At 43.2% G+C, this 24,752-nt stretch overlaps 1 protein-coding gene across 2 annotated transcripts; it reads right to left on the bottom strand.

Moving 5' to 3' along the window:
* Positions 1-14,317: 14,317 nt before the first annotated feature.
* brd2a (bromodomain containing 2a) lies at positions 14,318-24,384 on the bottom strand. 2 transcript variants are annotated; one of them, XM_072448230.1, is made up of 12 exons: positions 23,868-24,384; positions 20,707-21,013; positions 20,447-20,584; positions 20,212-20,362; positions 19,944-20,131; positions 19,020-19,511; positions 18,530-18,658; positions 17,607-17,798; positions 16,874-17,139; positions 16,473-16,795; positions 15,822-15,947; positions 14,318-15,663 (listed from the first exon to the last, which is right to left on the bottom strand). In XM_072448230.1, the coding sequence occupies exons 1-12, from the start codon at positions 23,891-23,893 to the stop codon at positions 15,539-15,541; spliced, it is 2,463 nt and encodes an 820-aa protein (XP_072304331.1). In that variant the 5' UTR covers positions 23,894-24,384; the 3' UTR covers positions 14,318-15,538. The 2 variants fall into 2 exon arrangements, with proteins under 2 accessions (XP_072304331.1, XP_072304330.1); XM_072448229.1 differs by lacking the exon at positions 23,868-24,384 and adding an exon at positions 22,440-23,473.
* Positions 24,385-24,752: the final 368 nt, after the last annotated feature.

Genomic DNA, 24,752 nt, shown 5'->3' with positions numbered 1-24,752 from the left:
ATTTGAGCGATTTTGCGATTTTCCCATAAGGATAACATGGGATGTTTCTGTCATCGCTACGGTTACGCCGTACAAAATATGACTTTGGCTCTCATACTTGTATGATCAGGATGGCAAATTAGAATTTTGTGCAAAATATCATGTCATTTGGAAAAACTCTATTGTTTATAGGCCACTCTGAAGGCCAAATAGTCAGAATTTTGGGAAACGTTTGCGGCTCCGTCGCACAGAGACCGTAAAAGTTATCCTTAAAATTTGGATAACTTTAGATGCCCCACTTGTCTAGAGGACGTACACCGATTTTGAGGTCGGTGGGCAAAACGCACTAGGAGGACTTCGTTAAAGTGTAAAACATAAAAATGTGGTAATTTGAGAGATTTTGTGGTTTTCCCATAGGGATAACATGGGAGGTTTCTGTCATCGCTACGACTACGCCGTAAAAATTTAGGCATTTTTGTGATTGGCTTTTGTGATCGGGACGGCAAAATAGAATTTTGGGTAAAGTTTAGACAATTTTGGTAAAACGAATTTTTGACCTTCAATGTTAATTTAAAGGTCACTCTGTAGGGGGCGCTATCGCGGCCATTTCAATTTTGTCAGCCTAAACTGGTCCAAACTAGAAAGTTTAACAAAAATCTTCAATTCAAATTTGGTCCTAATCGGACTGGTTTTGATCAAATGGGAGCAATTTTTAGATCTGCAATATTCCAAAATAAATTGTCCAACTTTGCGGCTGCGCCGCACACAGACCGTAAAAGGTATCTCAAAAAATTGGATAACTTTAGATGCCCCACTTGTCCAGAGGACGTACGCCGATTTTGAAGTCGGTGGGCAAAACGCCCTAGGAGGAGTTCGTCAAAGTTTGACGTGAACAAAATGGCTAACACAGCGTGTTTTAATTTTCAAAGGAAGATGGCGGCCATAGGGTAAGTCTGGGGGCGTGGCCACAATAATATTTGTTTTTTGTCCTCACAAGAGGAATGCGTGTCCCGAATTTCGTAGCTTTACGCCAAAGTTGACCCCGGGGCGTCTCCCATAGGCGCAATGTATTTTGACTTTTGTCGGTGGCGCTGTCGCGCCATTTTTTGACGAAAAAAAAAATGGCCCAGAAAAAATCTAATTTTTCGCCGATTCTGAATTTTGGGCAAAGTTTGGTGAGTTTTTGAGCATGTTCAGGGGGTCAAATTAGAGTTCAAAGCGCTGAAGAAGAACAAGAAAAATTAAATCCTCGCGGGCCGCCGGCCTTCCGACTGCGCTTTCGACTTGATAAAGATGGCCCCTTATTGTGTGTTGAATAAAAAAAGAACTTGACAGACGGCGACACAATTGACATGGCCAATCCATTGCAAATCAACACAAGTGTCAGTCAAATTTGCTGCGCCGCCGCACAGAGACCGTAGCACTTGGAATAAAAATATGGATAACTTTTGATGCCCCGCTTGTGTGGATGATATTTCCCAAAGTAAAGCTTGATCGAGCTATTGCCCACGGAGGAGTTTGTTAAAGTGTGAAGCGTAAATGTGAACATTTCAGAGATTTCGCTGTTTTCCCATTTCTGACATATATTTGCGGGTCCGCCACACAGAGACCGTAGCACTTAGAATCAAAATATGGATAAGTTTTGATGCCCCACTTGTGTAGATGATATTCTCCAAATATGAACTTGATCGGACAATCGCCCTAGGAGGAGTTCGTTAAAGTGTGAAGCGTAAAAATGTGGTGATTTGAGCAATTCTATGATTTTCCCATAAGGATAACATCGGATGTTTCTGTCATCGCTACGGTTACGCCGTACAAAATATGACTTTGGCTCTCATACTTTTGTGATCAGGATGGTAAATTAGAATTTTGTTCAAAATATCATGTCATTTGGAAAAACTCTATTGTTTATAGGCCACTCTGAAGGCCAAATAGTCAGAATTCTGGGAAACGTTTGCGGCTCCGTCGCACAGAGACCGTAAAAGCTATCCTTAAAATTTGGATAACTTTAGATGCCCCACTTATCTAGAGGACGTACACCGATTTTGAGGTCGGTGGGCAAAACGCACTAGGAGGACTTCGTTAAAGTGTAAAACATAAAAATGTGGATATTCGAGAGATTTAGCGGTTTTCCCATAGGGATAACATGGGAGGTTTATGTCATCGCTACGACTACGCCGTAAAAATTAAGGCATTTGTCTGATTGGCTTTTTTGATCGCGACGCCAAAATAGAATTTTGGGTAAAGTTTAGAAAATTTTGGTAAAACTAATTTTTGACCTTCAATGTTAATTTAAAGGTCACTCTGTAGGGGGCGCTATCGCGCCCATTTCAATTTTGTCATCATAAACTGGTCCAAACTAGAAAGTTTAACAACTGATTCAAATTTGGTCCTAATCGGACTTGTTTTGATCAAATGGGAACAATTTTTAGAACTGCAATATCCCAAAATAAGTTGTCCAACTTTGCGGCTGCGCCGCACACAGACCGTAAAAGGTATCTCCAAAAATTGAATAACTTCAGATGCCCCACTTGTCCAGAGGACGTCCGCCGATTTTGAAGTCGGTGGGCAAAACGCCCTAGGAGGAGTTCGTCAAAGTTTGACGTGAACAAAATGACTAACACAGCGTATTTTCATTTTCAAAGGAAGATGGCGGCCATAGGGTAAGTCTGGGGGCGTGGCCACAATGATTTTTTTTGTTCGTCCTCACGAGAGGAATGCGTGTCCCGAATTTCGTAGCTTTACGCCAAAGTTGACCTCGGGGCGTCTCCCATAGGCGCAATGTATTTTGACTTTTGTCGGTGGCGCTGTCGCGCCATTTTTTAACGAAAAAAAAAATGGCCCAGAAAAAATAAAATTTTTCGCCGATTCTGAATTTTGGGCAAAGTTTGGTGAGTTTTTGAGCATGTTCAGGGGGTCAAATTAGAGATCAAAGCGATGAAGAACAAGAAAAATTAAAGCCGCAAGCGGCATCCAACGGCCCTCGCGGGCCGCCGGCCTTCCGACTCTGCGCTTTTGACTTGATAAAGATGGCGCCCTTATTGTGTGTTGAATAAAAAAAGAACTTGACAGACGGCGACACATTGGACATGGCCAATCCAGTGCAAATGAACACAAGTGTCAGTCAAATTTGCTGCTCCGCCGCACAGAGACCGTAGCACTTGGAATAAAAATTTGGATAATTTTTGATGCCCCGCTTGTGTAGATGATTTTTCCCAAAGTAAAGCTTGATCGAGCTATTGCCCACGGAGGAGTTTGTTAAAGTGTGAAGCGTAAATGTGAACATTTCAAGGATTTGGCGTTTTTCCCATTTGTGACAGTATATTTGCAGCTCCACGGCACAGAGACCGTACCACTTAAAATCAAAATATGGATAACTTTTGATGCCCCGTTTGTGTAGATGATTTTCCCCAAATATGAGCTTGATCGGGCAATCGCCCTAGGAGGAGTTTGTTAAAGTGTGAAGCGTAAAAATGTGGTGATTTTAGAGATTTCGCTGTTTTCCCATTTCTGACATATATTTGCGGGTCCGCCACACAGAGACCGTAGCACTTAGAATCAAAATATTGGTAAGTTTTGATGCCCCGCTTGTGTAGATGATATTCTCCAAATATGAACTTGATCGGACAATCGCCCTAGGAGGAGTTTGTTAAAGTGTGAAGCGTAAAAATGTGGTGATTTGAGCGATTCTACGATTTTCCCATAAGGATAACATGGGATGTTTCTGTCAACGCTACAGTTACGCCGTACAAAATATGACTTTGGCTCTCATACTTTTATGATCAGGATGGCAAATTAGAATTTTGTTCAAAATATCATGTCATTTGGAAAAACTCTATTGTTTATAGGCCACTCTGAAGGCCAAATAGTCAGAATTCTGGGAAACGTTTGCGGCTCTGTCGCACAAAGACCGTAAAAGTTATCCTTAAAATTTGGATAACTTTAGATACACCACTTGTCTAGAGGACGTACACCGATTTTGAGGTTGGTGGGCAAAACGCACTAGGAGGACTTCGTTAAAGTGTAAAACATAAAAATGTGGTAATTTGAGAGATTTTGTGGTTTTCCCATAGGGATAACATGGGAGGTTTCTGTCATCGCTACGACTACGGCGTAAAAATGTAGGCATTTTTGTGATTGGCTTTTGTGATCGGGACGGCAAAATAGAATTTTGGGTAAAGTTTAGACAATTTTGGTAAAACTAATTTTTGACCTTCAATTTTAATTTAAAGGTCACTCTGTAGGGGGCGCTATCACTGCCATTTCAATTTTGTCAGCCTAAACTGGTCCAAACTAGAAAGTTTAACAACTGATTCAAATTTGGTCCTAATCGGACTGGTTTTGATCAAATGGGAGCAATTTTTAGACCTGCAATATTCCAAAATAAGTTGTCCAACTTTGCGGCTGCGCCGCACACAGACCGTAAAAGGTATCTCCAAAAATTGAATAACTTCAGATGCCCCACTTGTCCAGAGGACGTACGCCGATTTTGAAGTCGGTGGGCAAAACGCCCTAGGAGGAGTTCGTCAAAGTTTGACGTAAACAAAATGGCTAACTCAGCTTGTTTTCATTTTCAAAGGAAGATGGCGGCCATAGGGTAAGTTTGGGGGCGTGGCCACAATGATTTTTTTTGTTTATCCTCACGAGAGGAATGCGTGTCCCGAATTTCGTAGCTTTACGCCAAAGTTGACCTCGGGGCGTCTCCCATAGGCGCAATGTATTTTGACTTTTGTCGGTGGCGCTGTCGCGCCATTTTTTAACGAAAAAAAAAATGGCCCAGAAAAAATAAAATTTTTCGCCGATTCTGAATTTTGGGCAAAGTTTGGTGAGTTTTTGAGCATGTTCAGGGGGTCAAATTAGAGATCAAAGCGCTGAAGAAGAACAAGAAAAATTAAAGCCGCAAGCGGCATCCAACGGCCCTCGCGGGCCGCCGGCCTTCCGACTCTGCGCTTTCGACTTGATAAAGATGGCGCCCTTATTGTGTTGAATTAAAAAAGAACTTGACAGACGGCGACACATTGGACATGGCCAATCCAGTGCAAATGAACACAAGTGTCAGTCAAATTTGCTGCGCCGCCGCACAGAGACCGTAGCACTTGGAATAAAAATATGGATAACTTTTGATGCCGCGCTTGTGTAGATGATTTTTCCCAAAGTAAAGCTTGATCGAGCTATTGCCCACGGAGGAGTTTGTTAAAGTGTGAAGCATAAATGTGAACATTTCAAGGATTTGGCGTTTTTCCCATTTGTGACAGTATATTTGCAGCTCCACGGCACAGAGACCGTACCACTTAAAATCAAAATATGGATAACTTTTGATGCCCCGTTTGTGTAGATGATTTTCCCCAAATATGAGCTTGATCGGGCAATCGGCCTAGGAGGAGTTCGTTAAAGTGTGAAGCGTAAAAATGTGGTGATTTTAGAGATTTCGCTGTTTTCCCATTTCTGACATATATTTGCGGGTCCGCCACACAGAGACCGTAGCACTTAGAATCAAAATATGGGTAAGTTTTGATGCCCCGCTTGTGTAGATGATATTCTCCAAATATAAACTTGATCGGACAATCGCCCTAGGAGGAGTTTGTTAAAGTGTGAAGCGTAAAAATGTGGTGATTTGAGCGATTCTACGATTTTCCCATAAGGATAACATGGGATGTTTCTGTCAACGCTACGGTTACGCCGTACAAAATATGACTTTGGCTCTCATACTTGTATGATCAGGATGGCAAATTAGAATTTCGTTCAAAATATCATGTCATTTGGAAAAACTCTATTGTTTATAGGCCACTCTGAAGGCCAAATAGTCAGAATTCTGGGAAACGTTTGCGGCTCCGTCGCACAAAGACCGTAAAAGTTATCCTTAAAATTTGGATAACTTTAGATACACCACTTGTCTAGAGGACGTACACCGATTTTGAGGTTGGTGGGCAAAACGCACTAGGAGGACTTCGTTAAAGTGTAAAACATAAAAATGTGGTAATTTGAGAGATTTTGTGGTTTTCCCATAGGGATAACATGGGAGGTTTCTGTCATCGCTACGACTACGGCGTAAAAATTTAGGCATTTTTGTGATTGGCTTTTGTGATCGGGACGGCAAAATAGAATTTTGGGTAAAGTTTAGACAATTTTGGTAAAACTAATTTTTGACCTTCAATGTTAATTCAAAGGTCACTCTGTAGGGGGCGCTATCACTGCCATTTCAATTTTGTCAGCCTAAACTGGTCCAAACTAGAAAGTTTAACAACTGATTCAAATTTGGTCCTAATCGGACTGGTTTTGATCAAATGGGAGCAATTTTTAGACCTGCAATATTCCAAAATAAGTTGTCCAACTTTGCGGCTGCGCCGCACACAGACCGTAAAAGGTATCTCAAAAAATTGAATAACTTTAGATGCCCCACTTGTCCAGAGGACGTACGCCGATTTTGAAGTCGGTGGGCAAAACGCCCTAGGAGGAGTTCGTCAAAGTTTGACGTAAACAAAATGGCTAACTCAGCTTGTTTTCATTTTCAAAGGAAGATGGCGGCCATAGGGTAAGTTTGGGGGCGTGGCCACAATGATTTTTTTTGTTTATCCTCACGAGAGGAATGCGTGTCCCGAATTTCGTAGCTTTACGCCAAAGTTGACCTCGGGGCGTCTCCCATAGGCGCAATGTATTTTGACTTTTGTCGGTGGCGCTGTCGCGCCATTTTTTAACGAAAAAAAAAATGGCCCAGAAAAAATAAAATTTTTCGCCGATTCTGAATTTTGGGCAAAGTTTGGTGAGTTTTTGAGCATGTTCAGGGGGTCAAATTAGAGATCAAAGCGCTGAAGAAGAACAAGAAAAATTAAAGCCGCAAGCGGCATCCAACGGCCCTCGCGGGCCGCCGGCCTTCCGACTCTGCGCTTTCGACTTGATAAAGATGGCGCCCTTATTGTGTTGAATTAAAAAAGAACTTGACAGACGGCGACACATTGGACATGGCCAATCCAGTGCAAATGAACACAAGTGTCAGTCAAATTTGCTGCGCCGCCGCACAGAGACCGTAGCACTTGGAATAAAAATATGGATAACTTTTGATGCCGCGCTTGTGTAGATGATTTTTCCCAAAGTAAAGCTTGATCGAGCTATTGCCCACGGAGGAGTTTGTTAAAGTGTGAAGCATAAATGTGAACATTTCAAGGATTTGGCGTTTTTCCCATTTGTGACAGTATATTTGCAGCTCCACGGCACAGAGACCGTACCACTTAAAATCAAAATATGGATAACTTTTGATGCCCCGTTTGTGTAGATGATTTTCCCCAAATATGAGCTTGATCGGGCAATCGGCCTAGGAGGAGTTCGTTAAAGTGTGAAGCGTAAAAATGTGGTGATTTTAGAGATTTCGCTGTTTTCCCATTTCTGACATATATTTGCGGGTCCGCCACACAGAGACCGTAGCACTTAGAATCAAAATATGGGTAAGTTTTGATGCCCCGCTTGTGTAGATGATATTCTCCAAATATAAACTTGATCGGACAATCGCCCTAGGAGGAGTTTGTTAAAGTGTGAAGCGTAAAAATGTGGTGATTTGAGCGATTCTACGATTTTCCCATAAGGATAACATGGGATGTTTCTGTCAACGCTACGGTTACGCCGTACAAAATATGACTTTGGCTCTCATACTTGTATGATCAGGATGGCAAATTAGAATTTCGTTCAAAATATCATGTCATTTGGAAAAACTCTATTGTTTATAGGCCACTCTGAAGGCCAAATAGTCAGAATTCTGGGAAACGTTTGCGGCTCCGTCGCACAAAGACCGTAAAAGTTATCCTTAAAATTTGGATAACTTTAGATACACCACTTGTCTAGAGGACGTACACCGATTTTGAGGTTGGTGGGCAAAACGCACTAGGAGGACTTCGTTAAAGTGTAAAACATAAAAATGTGGTAATTTGAGAGATTTTGTGGTTTTCCCATAGGGATAACATGGGAGGTTTCTGTCATCGCTACGACTACGGCGTAAAAATTTAGGCATTTTTGTGATTGGCTTTTGTGATCGGGACGGCAAAATAGAATTTTGGGTAAAGTTTAGACAATTTTGGTAAAACTAATTTTTGACCTTCAATGTTAATTCAAAGGTCACTCTGTAGGGGGCGCTATCACTGCCATTTCAATTTTGTCAGCCTAAACTGGTCCAAACTAGAAAGTTTAACAACTGATTCAAATTTGGTCCTAATCGGACTGGTTTTGATCAAATGGGAGCAATTTTTAGACCTGCAATATTCCAAAATAAGTTGTCCAACTTTGCGGCTGCGCCGCACACAGACCGTAAAAGGTATCTCAAAAAATTGAATAACTTTAGATGCCCCACTTGTCCAGAGGACGTACGCCGATTTTGAAGTCGGTGGGCAAAACGCCCTAGGAGGAGTTCGTCAAAGTTTGACGTAAACAAAATGGCTAACTCAGCTTGTTTTCATTTTCAAAGGAAGATGGCGGCCATAGGGTAAGTTTGGGGGCGTGGCCACAATGATTTTTTTTGTTTATCCTCACGAGAGGAATGCGTGTCCCGAATTTCGTAGCTTTACGCCAAAGTTGACCTCGGGGCGTCTCCCATAGGCGCAATGTATTTTGACTTTTGTCGGTGGCGCTGTCGCGCCATTTTTTAACGAAAAAAAAAATGGCCCAGAAAAAATAAAATTTTTCGCCGATTCTGAATTTTGGGCAAAGTTTGGTGAGTTTTTGAGCATGTTCAGGGGGTCAAATTAGAGATCAAAGCGCTGAAGAAGAACAAGAAAAATAATAATAATAATAATATTTTTAGCAAAAACAATATAGCCGTTTTTACTATAACAACAAATGATACATCGTTTGAAAGCTCTAAGCCTTCCCGATGCCGCCATGGGGTGGAATCATCATTACGAGCGCTTACGCGCTCGTCACTCCCTATTCCGTCGGGATGCCCCGCCCACTCCCCATAGACTTCCATTGATTTGAGCAGATACAAGCATGGCCCATGCCTGCGGCATGGATTCTCGCGTACGGGACGATGCCAGGAGGGTTTTTGGAGGAATGCAGCGCTTCGCGCTGCTGTTGTCAACAATTAGTGAATGGGCTACGCCCATTCACTAATTGTTGACTATTTCTGTCATAGCAGGAGTAAGTATGCATGATCCATGCCTTCGGCATGGGCTAGTTCACTGTACTTGCCAGGGGCGACGGGGTACCACAGTACGAACAGTTGCAACGCTGCCTTCGGCAGCGTTGCGGGAGCAATAGGCCCTCCGCCCTGCTGGGGCTCGGGCCTAATAATAATAAAAATAATCATATTTTTAGCAAAAACAATATAGCCGTTTCCACTATAACAACAAATTATACATCGTTTGAAAGCTCTAAGCCTTCCCGATGCCGCCATGGGGTGGAATCATCATTACGAGGAGTTTGTTAAAGTGTGAAGCGTAAAAATGTGGTCATTTTAGAGATTTCGCTGTTTTCCCATTTCTGACATATATTTGCGGGTCCGCCACACAGAGACCGTAGCACTTAGAATCAAAATATGGATAAGTTTTGATGCCCCGCTTGTGTAGATGATATTCTCCAAATATGAACTTGATCGGACAATCGCCCTAGGAGTTGATGTTTTTCAGTCAGGTTTTAGACCTCATCACAGCACTGTGATGAGGTCTAAAACCTAAAACCTGCTCTTGTCAAGGTGACAAATGACATCCGCCTGAACACTGACACGGGCAAAGCCTCAGTCTTAATTCTGTTAGATCTGAGTGCTGCTTTTGACACTGTCGATCATGGGATCCTCTTACAGAGACTAGAGGACTGGGTGGGCATCACTGGCACTGCCCTAAACTGGTTAAGGTCCTATCTGGAAGACAGGAAGTACTTTGTTGAAATTGGTAGCTGTGTCTCAGACCACATGACCCTGACCTGTGGAGTGCCCCAAGGGTCAGTCCTGGGTCCCCTTCTGTTCAACCTCTACATGCTGCCGTTGGGTCAGTTGATACGCAGTGAAAATGTGTCCTATCACAATTATGCAGACGACACTCAGATCTATGTTTCACTATCGGCAGGTGACTATGGACCAGTAGATTCACTCTGTCACTGCAGGTTTCTGTCATCGCTACGACTACGCCGTAAAAATTTAGGCATTTTTGTGATTGGCTTTTGTGATCGGGACAGCAAAATAGAATTTTGGGTAAAGTTTAGACAATTTTGGTAAAACTAATTTTTGACCTTCAATGTTAATTTAAAGGTTACTCTGTAGGGGGCGCTATCGCGGCCATTTCAATTTTGTCAGCCTAAACTGGTCCACAACTGATTCAAATTTGGTCCTAATCGGACTGGTTTTGATCAAATGGGAGTAATTTTTAGATCTGTAATATTCCAAAATAAGTTGTCCAACTTTGCGGCTGCGCCGCACACAGACCGTAAAAGGTATCTCAAAAAATTGGATAACTTTAGATGCCCCACTTGTCCAGAGGACGTCCGCCGATTTTGAAGTCGGTGGGCAAAACGCCCTAGGAGGAGTTCGTCAAAGTTTGACGTAAACAAAATGGCTAACTCAGCTTGTTTTCATTTTCAAAGGAAGATGGCGGCCATAGGGTAAGTCTGGGGGCGTGGCCACAATGATATTTTTTTTTTTGTCCTCACGAGAGGAATGCGTGTCCCGAATTTCATAGCTTTACGCCAAAGTTGACCTCGGGGCGTCTCCCATAGGCGCAATGTATTTTGACTTTTGTCGGTGGCGCTGTCGCGCCATTTTTTAACGAAAAAAAAAATGGCCCAGAAAAAATAACATTTTTCGCCGATTCTGAATTTTGGGCAAAGTTTGGTGAGTTTTTGAGCATGTTCAGGGGGTCAAATTAGAGATCAAAAAGCAGAAGAACAAGAAAAATAATAAAAATTAAAGCCGCAAGCGGCATCCAACGGCCCTCGCGGGCCGCCGGCCTTCCGACTCTGCGCTTTCGACTTGATAAAGATGGCGCCCTTATTGTGTGTTGAATTAAAAAAGAACTTGACAGACGGCGACACATTGGACATGGCCAATCCAGTGCAAATCAACACAAGTGTCAGTCAAATTTGTTGCGCCGCCGCACAGAGACCGTAGCACTCAGAATATAAATATGGATAACTTTTGATGCCCCGCTTGTGTAGATGATATTCCCCAAATATGAGCTTGATCGAGCTATTGCCCTTAGAGGAGTTTGTTAAAGTGTGAAGCGTAAATGTGAACATTTCAGAGATTTCGCTGTTTTCCCATTTCTGACATATATTTGCGGGTCCGCCACACAGAGACCGTAGCACTTAGAATCAAAATATGGGTAAGTTTTGATGCCCCGCTTGTGTAGATGATATTCTCCAAATATGAACTTGATCGGACAATCGCCCTAGGAGGAGTTCGTTAAAGTGTGAAGCGTAAAAATGTGGTGATTTGAGCAATTCTACGATTTTCCCATAAGGATAACATGGGATGTTTCTGTCATCGCTACGGTTACGCCGTACAAAATATGACTTTGGCTCTCATACTTTTATGATCAGGATGGCAAATTAGAATTTTGTTGAAAATATCATGTCATTTGGAAAAACTCTATTGTTTATAGGCCACTCTGAAGGCCAAATAGTCAGAATTCTGGGAAACGTTTGCGGCTCCGTCGCACAGAGACCGTAAAAGCTATCCTTAAAATTTGGATAACTTTAGATGCCCCACTTGTCTAGAGGACGTACACCGATTTTGAGGTCGGTGGGCAAAACGCACTAGGAGGAGTTTGTTAAAGTGTGAAACAGAAAAATGTGGATATTCGAAAGATTTAGCGGGTTTTCCCATAGGGATAACATGGGAGGTTTATGTCATCGCTACGACTACGCCGTAAAAATTAAGGCATTTGTCTGATTGGCTTTTTTGATCGGGACGCCAAAATAGAATTTTGGGTAAAGTTTAGAAAATTTTGGTAAAACTAATTTTTGACCTTCAATGTTAATTTAAAGGTCACTCTGTAGGGGGCGCTATCGCGCCCATTTCAATTTTGTCATCATAAACTGGTCCAAACTAGAAAGTTGAACAACTGACAAATGATCGGCCCTCGCCACGCCGCCGCCACGCCGCAAGAGGAGGGGGCGCTAACGCGCCCCAATTGTCCTTTTATTGCGCCTACTGCTGAATCTGTGACGCTGTCACATCTTCTCCCCTTTGTTTTACCATCAAAAAGCAATTTTATTTTGAATTCTTGGCACAATGTGCGGCTTTGCCGCACAGACACCGTGACTCTTTGAATAAAAATGTGGATCACTTTTGATGGTCCACCCCTGAAGATGAGTCTCACCAAATTTCAGGTTAATAGGGCTAACGCCCTAAGAGGAGTTTGTGAAAGTATAAAGTGTAAACATGTTCTGGCGATTTCCCCATTGGAATAACATGGATGGTTTCGGTCATCGTTACGGCAACGACATAACAATTATGACATGGCTCTCATTGACTTTTTTGATGGGGATGCTAAAATTGAGTTGTGTGTCAAATTTCATATAATTTCGCAAAACTAAACATTTAACCTCCATATAAAATCTGTAGGGGGCGCTGTGGCGCCAAATGAATTTATTTCACTTCAAGTGGGTTTAAGGCAAAGAGTTTAACAACTGATTCTAATTTGACGCAATTCGGACTTTATCTGCGCAAACGGCAGAAATTTTAAATATGAGAGATTTCTGAAATTCTAGCTACAGTTTGCGGCTTCGCCGCACAGAGACCGTGAGAGATATCAATGTAATTTGGATAACTTTTGATGTCCCACTCCTCAGTAGCATTTTCACCAAATTTCAGCTTTTTAGGGCCAACGCCCTGGGAGGAGTTCGTAAAAGTACGACGTTTGAAAAAACTCCAAAATCATGTTTAGCCATTTTTGAAGCAATATGGCCGACATTTGGTTGGGCGGACGGCGTTGCCGTAATAATATTTTTTACTTCTCTTGTCACCATCTACCTCTGCGCCAAATTTCATGATTCTACGATCAGATTTTTTTTGGGTCATTTCCCATCTCTCAATGCATTTTTGGTACATTTGGGGGCGCTGACGCGCCAATTTTTTTTTATTTTAGAAAAGGGAAATAGCCAGAATGTAGAGAGGCACGATTTTTAGAGGTGTGCAAATTTTTGTGACTTTTCGTCAATGTTCACTGGGTGAAAAATAGGGGGGTTGGTCCCGAGAAGAAGAAGAAGAAGAAGAAGAAGAAAGAAAGAAAGAATAATATTCCGATGCGAAAACAATGTTTCCCATTTTTCAAATATCATAAACTATACATTTTCGGAAAGCGCTCGCGCTTTCCTACCTCATGGTGTGGGTCCCTGGTCACTGACGGGTACTTTCGATAATTTTGAGTGGGCTCCGCCCACTTTGTGTTTTTGGCCCTCTATACAGTAATAATGTTCAATTTTTGCATTACATGCTTATATGCACGGAACATGCAAGAGATGGGGAACGTATTCGTGAGCTACTTAGCGCAAATGAGTGCTTTATATGGGGATGACGACCGCGAAGCGGTCGTCATCCCAATGTAAAGTGCTCGTTTAGTGCGAACTTTTGCACGGGCTTCGCCCGTTTACAACGGTAATGTTCCATTTTCCTACAACTAATTAGTATGCACGGGGCGTGCATGAGTGGAGGAGTGCGTTAGTGAGTGTTTGGAAGTGGGCGAGCGCTTCGCGCTCGATTTCGTGCGCACTATGTGCGCACTTTCACAGCCGTGCTTCGTACGGCCTTACGAGATTAATAGGCCTCTCGCCAGCTTGTGGCGCTCGGGCCTAATAATACAAATTAAAATAATAATGAACACTGGCCCCATGTGGACAAACAATTTAGCTGTCAAAACGTACTGACGTACGTAACTTGTAACTAATCCTCATAAAAATCCTTTTACTTTAAATTTGGCAATATTTAACTCAAATAATGGAGTCAGCTCTGGAATAAAGTCTGAAGAATAAAGTCTGGCGGTAATGTAACACTTGGACCAAACGCCATAAAACACCAAAGAAGAAGAACGCAAATAATGTAGCCGTTAGCTCAACAGCTGCTTTCGTCTTTACACGTGGCTTGGAGCCGATAAGATTTACGCTTTTTTTAAATTTCTGACATGTTTTAATCATAAATAAATAATCACATTAGGCCTGTTCGTGTTTAGCTGCGACTCGTCCAAGTGTCCAATGAGAGCGCAGAAGCAGCCTCGTGCGCGTCAATAGGGTTAAACCGGAAATTGCAGTTTTTGCTTATTGTTACACATTAAACTTTGCCTTTTCATCCTAAACGTGCTGAATTCGATTCATATAGAAACCGTCAAGTGATGTTATGTTAATTGTTCTAATATTAAAAAGACAACTCTTCTTTGGTTGGTCATATCTCTGTTTATTTATGTACAGATGAAGATGCAGTCAAGTACAGAGGCTTCAGATTTCTGACAAACTTAACAGAAGAGTGGAGTATTTAGACTTCCTTTATATCCAAGAGGAAAAGAGGCTAATATACAACAAAAACATGCTCAGAATAAAACTGTAAAATATATACAGTTCTACAGCCCAGGTGCATAATATTTCAGAAGTCACTGAGGAGTTATTTTAAGTTCTTTCAGAAATATTACCCCCAACTCAAAGGCAATCAACAAAGCACACACTAAACTTGAAACAATTGCCGTTAAAACAAACCAGTGCAATATAACAAACACATAAAATGACGGCTGGTTCAGCGGTTCTGAACATCTCACTAAATGTTTCTACTGCTTTCAAACAACAACATGCCAGCTGCTGTAGGTAAGAAAAGCCAACTTGCTTTAAAGATGAAAATGGGATTTAATTAAGTTAATTTAAGATGAATCAATTCAAAACCAAATGATGTAAGAACCAATAATGATTTTGAACGGACAAAACAAGATAAATAGAACCAAGAATAATCAAAAGAGATGGTGTCCGAGCACGGTGAGTGAACAACACGTCCTCACAATTTATTCTGATTGGTCACAAGGAAAAGCAACAAATACAGAAAAACTGAAGTTTTAAGCGAACATGGAACATAAATGTTGATGTATAAATGTAATGTTGCTGTACAGTGGGTTTAACTGCATTCAAGGTGCTTCTGCCACAGACAGATGTCAAACTATGAGGCGCTGCACTCACATGTGCATGCAAACATACATGACCATTCACACAGACAGTGGTTCTCTCTTCTGCATCACTCGAGAACAAAAACAAAAACTAAAACAACTCCGCCCACATCAGTCCGTCTTTCCCACAATCAGGGAATAATTTAGCTTCATAAAATGCTTCTTTATAAAAGAAAATAGATATTTATATAACTGTACACTGTATCTGTACAGCATAAGACGGGACGTGGTTTGAAGGGAAATGTCCAGATTCAGACTCTGGCTCTAGCACCATCTCATTCAAACTGGTCTCTTCTGGGCCCTGGGTCCAGGGTCCGGCTCCCACAGCTCGGTCCAGACCGTGCCGGACCCTCCAGGCTCCAGTTTAGTGCTGCTGTGATCCGCCTGCGGTTAGTTCATTCAGTCCACTCAGAAGGGCTGCGATCCCTCCTAAACTGTACATGAGCTCAGCCCGAGTCCGACTCACTGGTGTCTGAAGATGACGAAGACGAGGAGGAGGAAGAAGAGTCCGAGGAAGAGGAGGAGGCGCTGAGGCGAGAGGGCTGAGTGGGATCGGCCGCCGGTTTGTCCGCTGCAGAAACAACAGTTCAACATTAACTCAGAGCTACTAGACTCCTGTTTAGAGTTCAGATATCAAGACTCCTGTTTAGGAGTTCAGATATTAAGACTCCTGTTTAGAGTTTAGATAAAGACTCCTGAGATAGTAGACTCTTAGATGTGAAGACTCACGTTTGGTTTTGACGGGCTTCTTCCCAGAGTTCAGTTGTCCGCTGACGTCCATGAGTCGCCGCTCCAGCTCCAGCTGCTTCTCCAGAACAAGCTCCTCTCGACTTTTCCCGGCGCTGTTTTTACTTGCTGCAGACAACAATGTCACATTAATTTAACAAACTCTTTTTAAAGCCAGACAGTTAAACATCTATTAAAAATAAAAAAAAGTGCCGCGGCCTGCGGTCAAATGGCCCCGCAGTTTCAGGAACCGCGGGACTTCTCTTAACCTTAACCCGGCGCGGTCTAAAACGGCGCTAAAACACGGTCAAATAGCGGCGCAGTTTCAGGAGCCACGGCGCGCGGCCAGCACAAAAATAACATGGCAGTTTCGGCCGTGCGCCGCAGCACTGCAGACACTCCCTTAAAAATAAGGCTACAACAATGTATTATTTGACTCGACAATCTGTATATTTAATAATCTTTAGATCAAATGGCACATGAATTTAATTTAAAGTTTAAAAGGCACATGAAAACGTGACAATATATTTTTCAAAGCATCAAAATGTGTTTATATTGCTTATATGTCAATGCAAAAACAAGAGTAGAGAATATATGCTGCGTTCTCGTTTTCGCTTCATAACTGCACATATATAAACCCCACCCTGCACGTACCGTAGGGCTTCCGCGGCTTCTTCCTCAGACACGTCATCACGTATCTCTCCAGTTCTCGCAGCGTCGACGGTTTCAGCGTCTCGAAGTCGATCTCGATCTCCTCGGGGTTGGTGTCGCGCAGTGACGGCTCGCGGGACTGGATGATGTAAACCACGCGGCCCAGTTTCTCTCCGGGCAGTTTGTTTATGTCGAGGCTAAGCTGACGCTTCTCGTCGTAGGACATGGGCGCGGTGTCTTCCTCCTCGTCCGAGTCGTAGTGGCCGATGAACGGCTCGTGGGCCGAGGGCGGGACGTTGAAAACCATCGGCGCGGTCTTTTTGGATCTGGAGAGAAAGTAAACTGGTTATAAAATACATTTGAGACATGGTGATACTTGAGCGTAAGGGTTTTGCTGCACTCACTTGTTCTTGCTGGTTTTCTTGCTCGCAGACTTCTTTACCGGCGCCACGGCACTGTTCAGGCTTTTGCTGCTGCTTTTGCTCTTTGGGGTTTTGGCAATTTTTGGCACTTTGGCCGGTTTGATGGGGACGATCTCCTCCTCCAGTTTGCGGTGCTTTTCTTTGTCGCCCTTTTTCTTCTTTTTCTTTTCCTTCTTCTCCTTTTTCTTCTTGGGTTTGATGATGGGGCCTTGGGAAAGCGCCGTCAGCTGCTCGTGCACCGCCTTCAGCTAAAACCAGACAAGTTTGATTAGAAAGATTTAATTTACCGTAGTTTGACAATCCTTTCTAACAGCACGTTATCTGACAACTATTTAGTGTTTAAAGCCAAGATTTATTACAGATCCTTTATTATTTACCCAAGTGATCTTTCTCCACATGAAGATTAAAGAGTTCCATCTAAAAAACTCTGAGTAAGCCCATTTTTAAATGTACAGCATTGCTATGAGCAGCAACAAATGGAATAAAAAGGTAATTGGCCAAAGAAGTTACATATTCAAGCCACTACAGCTCAAATATTGTTACCATAACTACCATAGCAAAAAGAAAGTAATCATCTGGAGACTGGATCTTCAGATCACCTTCTGCTGAGGTGCAATAGAAGGCTAATGTTTTATCCATCCCACTAATTGAGCAGGGAAATTGTCAGGAGCCATCCAACTCACTAGCTTTGTGCCCAGTGCCCGCTGTGCCTCACCTGCTCCTGCAGCTCTGCGAGTCTGTTGGCGCGCTCCTCCTCAGAGTCGGAGGAGGGACTGCTGTCGCTCTCCTCGCTCTCGCTGCTCAGCGCGCTCTCCGACGATGAGGAAGAAGAAGAGGACGACGAGGAAGAACTCTGAGGAGCCCGAGGTTCATCAGGCATCTTTGCAAAACAGAACTCAAACACGTCCTATGGAAAAAGAAGAGTTCAGTTCAGTTTGTTTTTTAAATATATAACGCTTTTTAAACGTGCAACAGTCTATGGGATTTCTAACGTTCCTTAAGACTTCATTCTTTAGGACTTTAGGTTAAAGTATTTAGGTTAACTTAAAAGGAATTATGGAGGATTTTTTGGCGCCAAATCTTTGTCTCATTTCCTTGTGGCGTGGACAGCCCAGTCGTTCATTCACATGTCAATCATAGCACCTACTGCACAGCTGCAGCCTCGTTGGCTCATTCCCAGCATAGCAGCACGTTTCCCTGGCTGCGCATGCGTGGTTGATATGCCAGTGTGTCTGATCGCATGGATCTATTATAATATAGTTCCCTCAGTGTCCAGGACAAAATTAAGACAGAGAAAGACTCTTCGAAATGGCTCAGAAGAAATGGAAAGCTACAGAGACGAGAGATGCGATGCTAATAAACAAACGCACGTGTAGCAACGAGGCTGTTGTGTGTGTGCTTCTGCACGGGGGTGAGTGCGCATGCGCACTTCCGCTAGAGTTCTCACGTCAGCGAAAAATCCTTTATTATTCCTTTAAGACTCGTACCGCTGCTTACATTCCTTCTTCAAAGGACATGTGATGTCATAAAGCACCCTCTACTGGACACTCAACTCCCTACAAGTCCTACACATACTAAGAAATTACAGGCCTTTTGTACAGTCCGTGGGCATGTTTTGAACTGAAATGTTGACATCACCTGTAGTTTGCGTGCCATGGAGACGACGTCGTGGTCTGGAGGATTGTACTTATAACAGTTTGAAAACATCAGTCTGACGTCAGCGGAGAACTGCTGCGACTCTCTGTACTCTCGACCGTCCATTTTCCTCTGCACAAAAAATACACGTGTTAAAGACTCATTTACACGTCTGTCCATCATGGCATATAAGATTACAATTAACATTCAAATGCAATACAGGAGGCTTCTGATTATACATACTTCATTCTGGTTTCAGCTTCATATGTGACGTTTGAGAACTTTTTAACCATTGAAAATACTGAGACTATCGCAATGACCAATCAGACACAAACGCAACCAAACACGTGTAAAGTTGAGTGGAGTGTCTTGCCCGAGGACACAAAGCCAGAATGCACTTAAGTGTCCATGTTTTAAGTGTGTGCCAACACTGGAGCGCTGTCAAAGGTTTACAGATCATTTCTTCTACATTAGGGGCCCCGCCTTTAAGTACCTTGATGGTGCTGAGGTCCATGGGTTGTTTGATGATGTCGTGGTAGTCATGGAGCCCGAGAATTGCAGCGTCGACTGGTTTGTAGAACGGCCACGCGTACGCCGCATGCTTCTTGGACAGCAGCTCCTTCAGCACGCCGCTGCAGTACCTCAGCTGGGGGCCAAGTTTACTCCGACGGACCGGGGTCGCGATCATCGAATCTGGCAAGTCCTTTTTCGGCGGTTTTATGGGTCGCCTGCTCACACCCCTTCGCCCTCCGGAGGCCCCCTTGGTGCCCATCATGACCCCCGCGTGCGTCATGGTCATGCCCATGCCCATCCCCATGCCGAGGGCCGCGGTGGGGTCCAGGCTCATGCCCAGAGAGGCCAGAGTGTGCGGGGATTCATGTCCGGTGAGTCCCAGTCCCATGGCACCGACGCCCAGCGAGCTCATGAGTGGCATCGCAACTGTGGTCGGAGTGGTCGTGTCAGCTTTCCGCTTCACACCTTTTTTCTGCAAGAAAAATAGATGCAAAATTAAAATTAGGAATGCAAAGAAGTAAAAATACATGCTTTCTGAAAAAAAATACATACTTTTTAACTTGCATCAAAGAAAAAGAGCTTAACTTTTAAACAAAATGACCAAATGGATTATGTTAGTTTTCTCATATTTCAATTTTATTGTCTTGATAAAAACAATAAAAATGCCCCAAACGGAGTAGTATTGTCAAGAGTAAACCCATATACGTACAGATTATGTATCTTTACTTTATTTGTAATGTTTTGTGATACGTGTTCAAAGGCAACAGTAGATTAGATAAGGTTTTTGGGAGCAGAACAAGCATCAGTCAAAATGGATCTGTTTATCTTTTTGAAATTGTGAATTGTAGCCAAAACCAAAATATGACCAATTGCTCAGCTTGACTGCACATGTCATGAGACGTACCTTTGCAGTGGGCTGTGTGGGAGGAAGGCCAGTGATTGTGGGGGTGTTCTGTTCTGGAGGGAGGATTTTGGCCAGGAGGGTCTGAGGAGGCGTGGACAGGACAGAGTCTGGAGTGTCTGGAGTCGGGGGAGAGTAGGCCGACTGGGACACGGCAGGGACCTGATGAGCTGTCGTTATTCCTCCAGATACTAAAGAAACAAAGAGAAACGTGTAAAAAAACTACATGTGCAGCGCTGTCTTAGAGCATGGGTTAAAACAATTTGCCCACCTGAAGGACCTCGTGCTTTTCTGCCACCTTTACTCGGTTTGTTTCTGGATGGTGGGGGGGCCAGCTCCTGCTCCTCTTGGGGCATCTTAGCCACTTGTTGTAGAAATGCCTTTTCCAGAGACTGGGCCATGAGCACAATATCATCTGTGGGCTGGGGAGAGAAAACAAAACATTTACAATTGCCCTTTCCTTTTCCAAACAGTTGTAGAATGGTTTATTATTCACAAACCTTTACCTTGTTATATATGTAGCAATTGGTAAACATGGTATTGAAGTCTTGCATACATTCACTTGCACTGCGGTAGTAATTATTCTCCAGTCTTTTCTTTATGGTGCCCATGTCCATTGGAGTTTTAATTATTTTATGATAGTCCTGTGAAAGCATTAGTGGGGTATAAATTTAACTTTGAATACTCCATTTGCTAGCCGAATGTGTTAATTGAGAATTTCACACAAGCAGCACAATACTAACATCAATGTCAATGTGTTACTCACAGGTAAGCTTAGCTTGACAGAATCAACTGGTTCGTGGAAGGGCCAAGCAAAGTGGTGTCTCCACAGCGACTTAAGAAGCACTCTCTGTAGAAATTGAAGCTGGTTGGTCATCCTTCCATGTCGATTTGGGTCTTTGATTGGGGGCTGCGGGGGTCCAGAAGAGGTCATCTGACAAAGGGCAGGCAACCCGGGACTCTCGAAGCCCTCGTAAAGCAGAGAGGGCTTCCTGATTCGCTTCCCAGCCGTGCCAGAGTTCTGATCCATCGTTGAAATTCCCATTATGCCAACCTCAACCCCGAGGAGGGAGCTAGTGAGAGCACAGCACAACGACCAATGAACTCACAGTTGGTCCATGTGAAATGTGCAACCTGTCGTCCGATACAAGTTCACTCTACAGCGGTGCTTTATGGACATTAACGGAGCAACGCAACATTAATACCACAAATATTCTATCTACACCTCAGGCAAGCAAGAACAGAAGTAACAGAGCGCACGCTGCTGCACCCACGCGACTCCGCCTCCACTTCCCACTAAGCTGACTGCTAAAAAAAAAAAACAGTGGGACGAGCCAACACTGTAGTCTAGACTTTTCCTACAAATACAAACCCAGGACCAAAATATTTAACAGCTGCCATCTGACGTCCAGGCTCTTGTGCCGGTTTTGTTTACCATGACAAGAATGGTGAGAAAACTACCAAAACTCTTTTATTATGTCATGAAGACACTACCAAAACATTCTTTATGATGTCATATAGGGAGAACTTTGCCTGTAGTGTTCTTTGTTCATGTATTTAGCGTTTGTCTTAAGATAGAACATAACAACTAGAGGTACACTGGGTGTTATAATTTATTAATATAGAATAATACAACCGTGGTCAAACAATTTCACAGTCTGTGCACTTTATTATTAAACTTGTGGTTTTACATAACATACATGTCTTCGTAATTGGATTTACAGTTGGCAGGTTTATAAAAAACAAACAGGGAAAGTAAAGGTGGTTTAAGCTACTTCCTTATGCGCGGTCACCGAGCAACCAACACACAACACATGGTTCAAGTTTTTTTTTTTTTAAATCGACCACCCTTTAACATCAGACGCGCAAAAAAAAAAAAAGAATATTAATTGTACATATATAAATAAAAGGACTTTCTATCACTAAATGTCGTTGACCGTTGGGAGGTTCTCTGATCACAACTGCCCCTGTGCATCACATGGCTACCACAACAAACCGAGAACCAGGAGAGACACCGGTGATGCAGAACCCTCGAGCCTCGTCAGAATACCCTACAATTAAGGAGTATTTACACAATAAAACGTGCTTTGGAACTAACAAGCAAGACAAAGATAATCAGCCACGCCGTTGGCACAACGACAAAGCAGGTTAATGTGAGCGCAGCCAAGCTAAGAGCGCCAATGCTAACGGTGCTAATGCTAATATCGCTAGCATAAACAGCCCAGCAGCGGGAGAGTGGCCAGCGGCGGGGCGCTGCGAAGATGGCGCCGGTAGAGACCGAAACACTGAGCTCCTTCAGTCTACGACCGAAACACATCCACCAAGACCTGCGCTCCTTTAACTGACCTTTGACTCCCACTGCATAAACTATATATATTTGGCTTGGAGTCCATCAGACCGCGTAAAAAGGATAACAACACGTAATTATTAAAATTCACCGATAATGTCCATAATATCCTCCGCGATTTAAAGTCCATAGTCATGTTTACCAATATATACCTGTCGTGGGGAGGGTTTAGAGCCATATCCATCGCGATGGATCCGGATTGTGTTAAATCTAGATTCAGAACGGGACCGGAGTCAGCTCGATAGTTTCCTCCGCTCCCCGGCGACGCGGTCTCCCTTGCTCTGTTCGGTGGAATGGCGATTCTGCGACTACACGCGTGACTTTATAGACCAACGTTCTATTTTATTGGCTGCAGCCACGAGACTTGAGCACGCCTTCTATCGTCCCATTGGCCGCTTGTCACGTCACTCAAACAGGCAACGCCCCTGAGGCAAACCACTTCCTTTACAGCCTTTTGAGCAGCCCTATTCGCAAAAACCGACTGTCCATCAAAGAAACTACATGAGGCGATTGGCCAGACAGTTGCAATGCCGCTAAAACGCTGCGTGCAACTAGCTTTTGCGGACAATCCTCCACAAAATGCAAGTACACCGAACACACCTTACTCCTGATCGTATTCTATTACGTCAACGTGTGCAAAGTAACCACGCGGATTGGTCCAGACAGCACAAACGCGGGCTTCTGGGGTAAACACCATGAAGCTCATTGGTCCTTCGACCGGGTCACGAGTTTCCCGCACGAACCAAGGGCTGCTCTCCACGAACGCACTCTCTCGACCAGAATGTCCGCATTTATGTCCCTCGGAAAGCAGCACAGTCGCCATCTTTGAGGCTTAGAAAATCACGAAATTTGGGCGTTTTAACATCTCCCTTCACACACAAACCACTACAAACGAGGTTGAACCCGGAGGCATACGCCCACACAACATGCCAAAGTCAAAATCCACCAAAAGTTTCCACTTGATTCACGTTAATCGCTAGGCCAATTACATAGCAATAATTAACGACGACACCGGAGCAGCTGTTGAGCCATATCCGCCATGTTAGGTGGGTCACAAGAACAAACACGAATGACACAGCAATTTTCGTCTATGAACAAAAACAGACGTGTCCAATAATAACAAAAACACGCACTACAACAAATGGCACATCCAGGATCAAAAGCCTATCTCCAATTTACTTTTAACATCTTATATCCAAATGGCCTTGAGGGTGTATTTTTGTTCAAATCTAACCAGAACAGACTACAACAAATGAAAACACTATTAGACAGCAGTCCTTCAAAAATAAGGATCCTAAACCCTAATTCAACAGCCACACTAAAGTATTACCTAACCACACGCGCCCATCCCCCACACCAAGGTTACAAAACAAAGTCACGAAAAACGATGGCGTAACTACACCAACTTAAACTGTGTAATGGCCCACTACGTGTGAAATGTTGTAAAAATGAATGTTAAAACATTTACTAATTTACAAACAAGCCTAGGTCAAAACAAATTAAAAACACCATGGTACAAAACACGTGATGGATATTAAGATTTGAAAAACGCAAAGTAAAAATCCCAAATAATGCGAAACCTTTCTTCAAATAATCTTCTTGCCATCCGCCTCGGTAGTTTTTAACCAGCACATTTCTCTCAAACATGTCCGCCTTCTTCTTCCTCGAACAGTGCGCAGGGTGGGGGAGGGGAGTCACGTGACACCGAGTCCGCGAAGTCCCTTTGTTCAGGCCGCGACAAAGTAGGTCAGAAGCCCAAACCAATTTTCTGTGCGTTACCCAAACCCGAAAATATACCTGTGACGTTTATAGCGTTTGAAGAAGTCAAAAGTTGTCAATAAAATCTTCAAAATGTCCAAACAAAGGAACGTTTCCCATTCGAAATAGCTCGCTCCCATTGGCCAGAAAAGTTCACGTGACGCACATGAAATCTCTGTATCGATTATACTTTGGAAAAACCCTTAAATTGTTGTATTCCATCCCAGATCCCGAGTGTGTCCTTGCGTCTGCACGAAATAGGTGTCCACTGTGGCCGTAGTTAGGGTTTCTTTGTCTGGTTTCAACGCTTCTTTCGTTGATGAGATGGCGGTCTCGGCGGTAGCTGCAGGACACACTGCGCATGCGCTAATTCCGTGATACTGCAAAAATTCGTGCCTCAAAAACGAGGGTGGCCCACGCGCGGTGCTGCAAGAGATGATGATCGATTTGTGTTGAAATAAAGGAAGTGGGATTGGTCTGCAGACTCAGGTAGAAAAAGGAAACCAAAGGCAGCTTAAACCTCAATGTTTTTTGCAGGCTTGCTGGTGCAAACATAAGCCTAGCATTCTAAAATGTGCCCAAAGCCTATCTCTGAAATGTTCAGTGACATTTTTGTATGTTAATCAAATAATGAATTCATATAACATTTATTTATAAGTATAAAATAAATAGCTTATTTTTAGGCTATGTTAATGTTATGAATTTGT

Source organism: Eucyclogobius newberryi, unplaced genomic scaffold (genome assembly GCF_026437365.1).
Source record: "Eucyclogobius newberryi isolate DKJ021-1_F unplaced genomic scaffold, fEucNew1.0.hap1 SCAF_16, whole genome shotgun sequence".
Taxonomy (NCBI): Eukaryota; Metazoa; Chordata; class Actinopteri; order Gobiiformes; family Gobiidae; genus Eucyclogobius; species Eucyclogobius newberryi.
Note: the sequence above shows the minus strand (reverse complement) of the source record. Positions and strands in the feature narration are given on the sequence as shown.

Excerpts from the sequence above, each read along its gene's own strand:
- brd2a (XM_072448229.1), bottom strand. The coding sequence starts at position 22,471 with ATGGATATGGCTCTAAACCCTCCCCACGACAG. Across the intron at positions 18,659-19,019 it reads TGGACCTCAGCACCATCAAG|AGGAAAATGGACGGTCGAGA; the intron begins GTACTTAAAGGC and ends TTTTTTGTGCAG. Across the intron at positions 16,796-16,873 it reads AAGAAAACCAGCAAGAACAA|ATCCAAAAAGACCGCGCCGA; the intron begins GTGAGTGCAGCA and ends CTTTCTCTCCAG.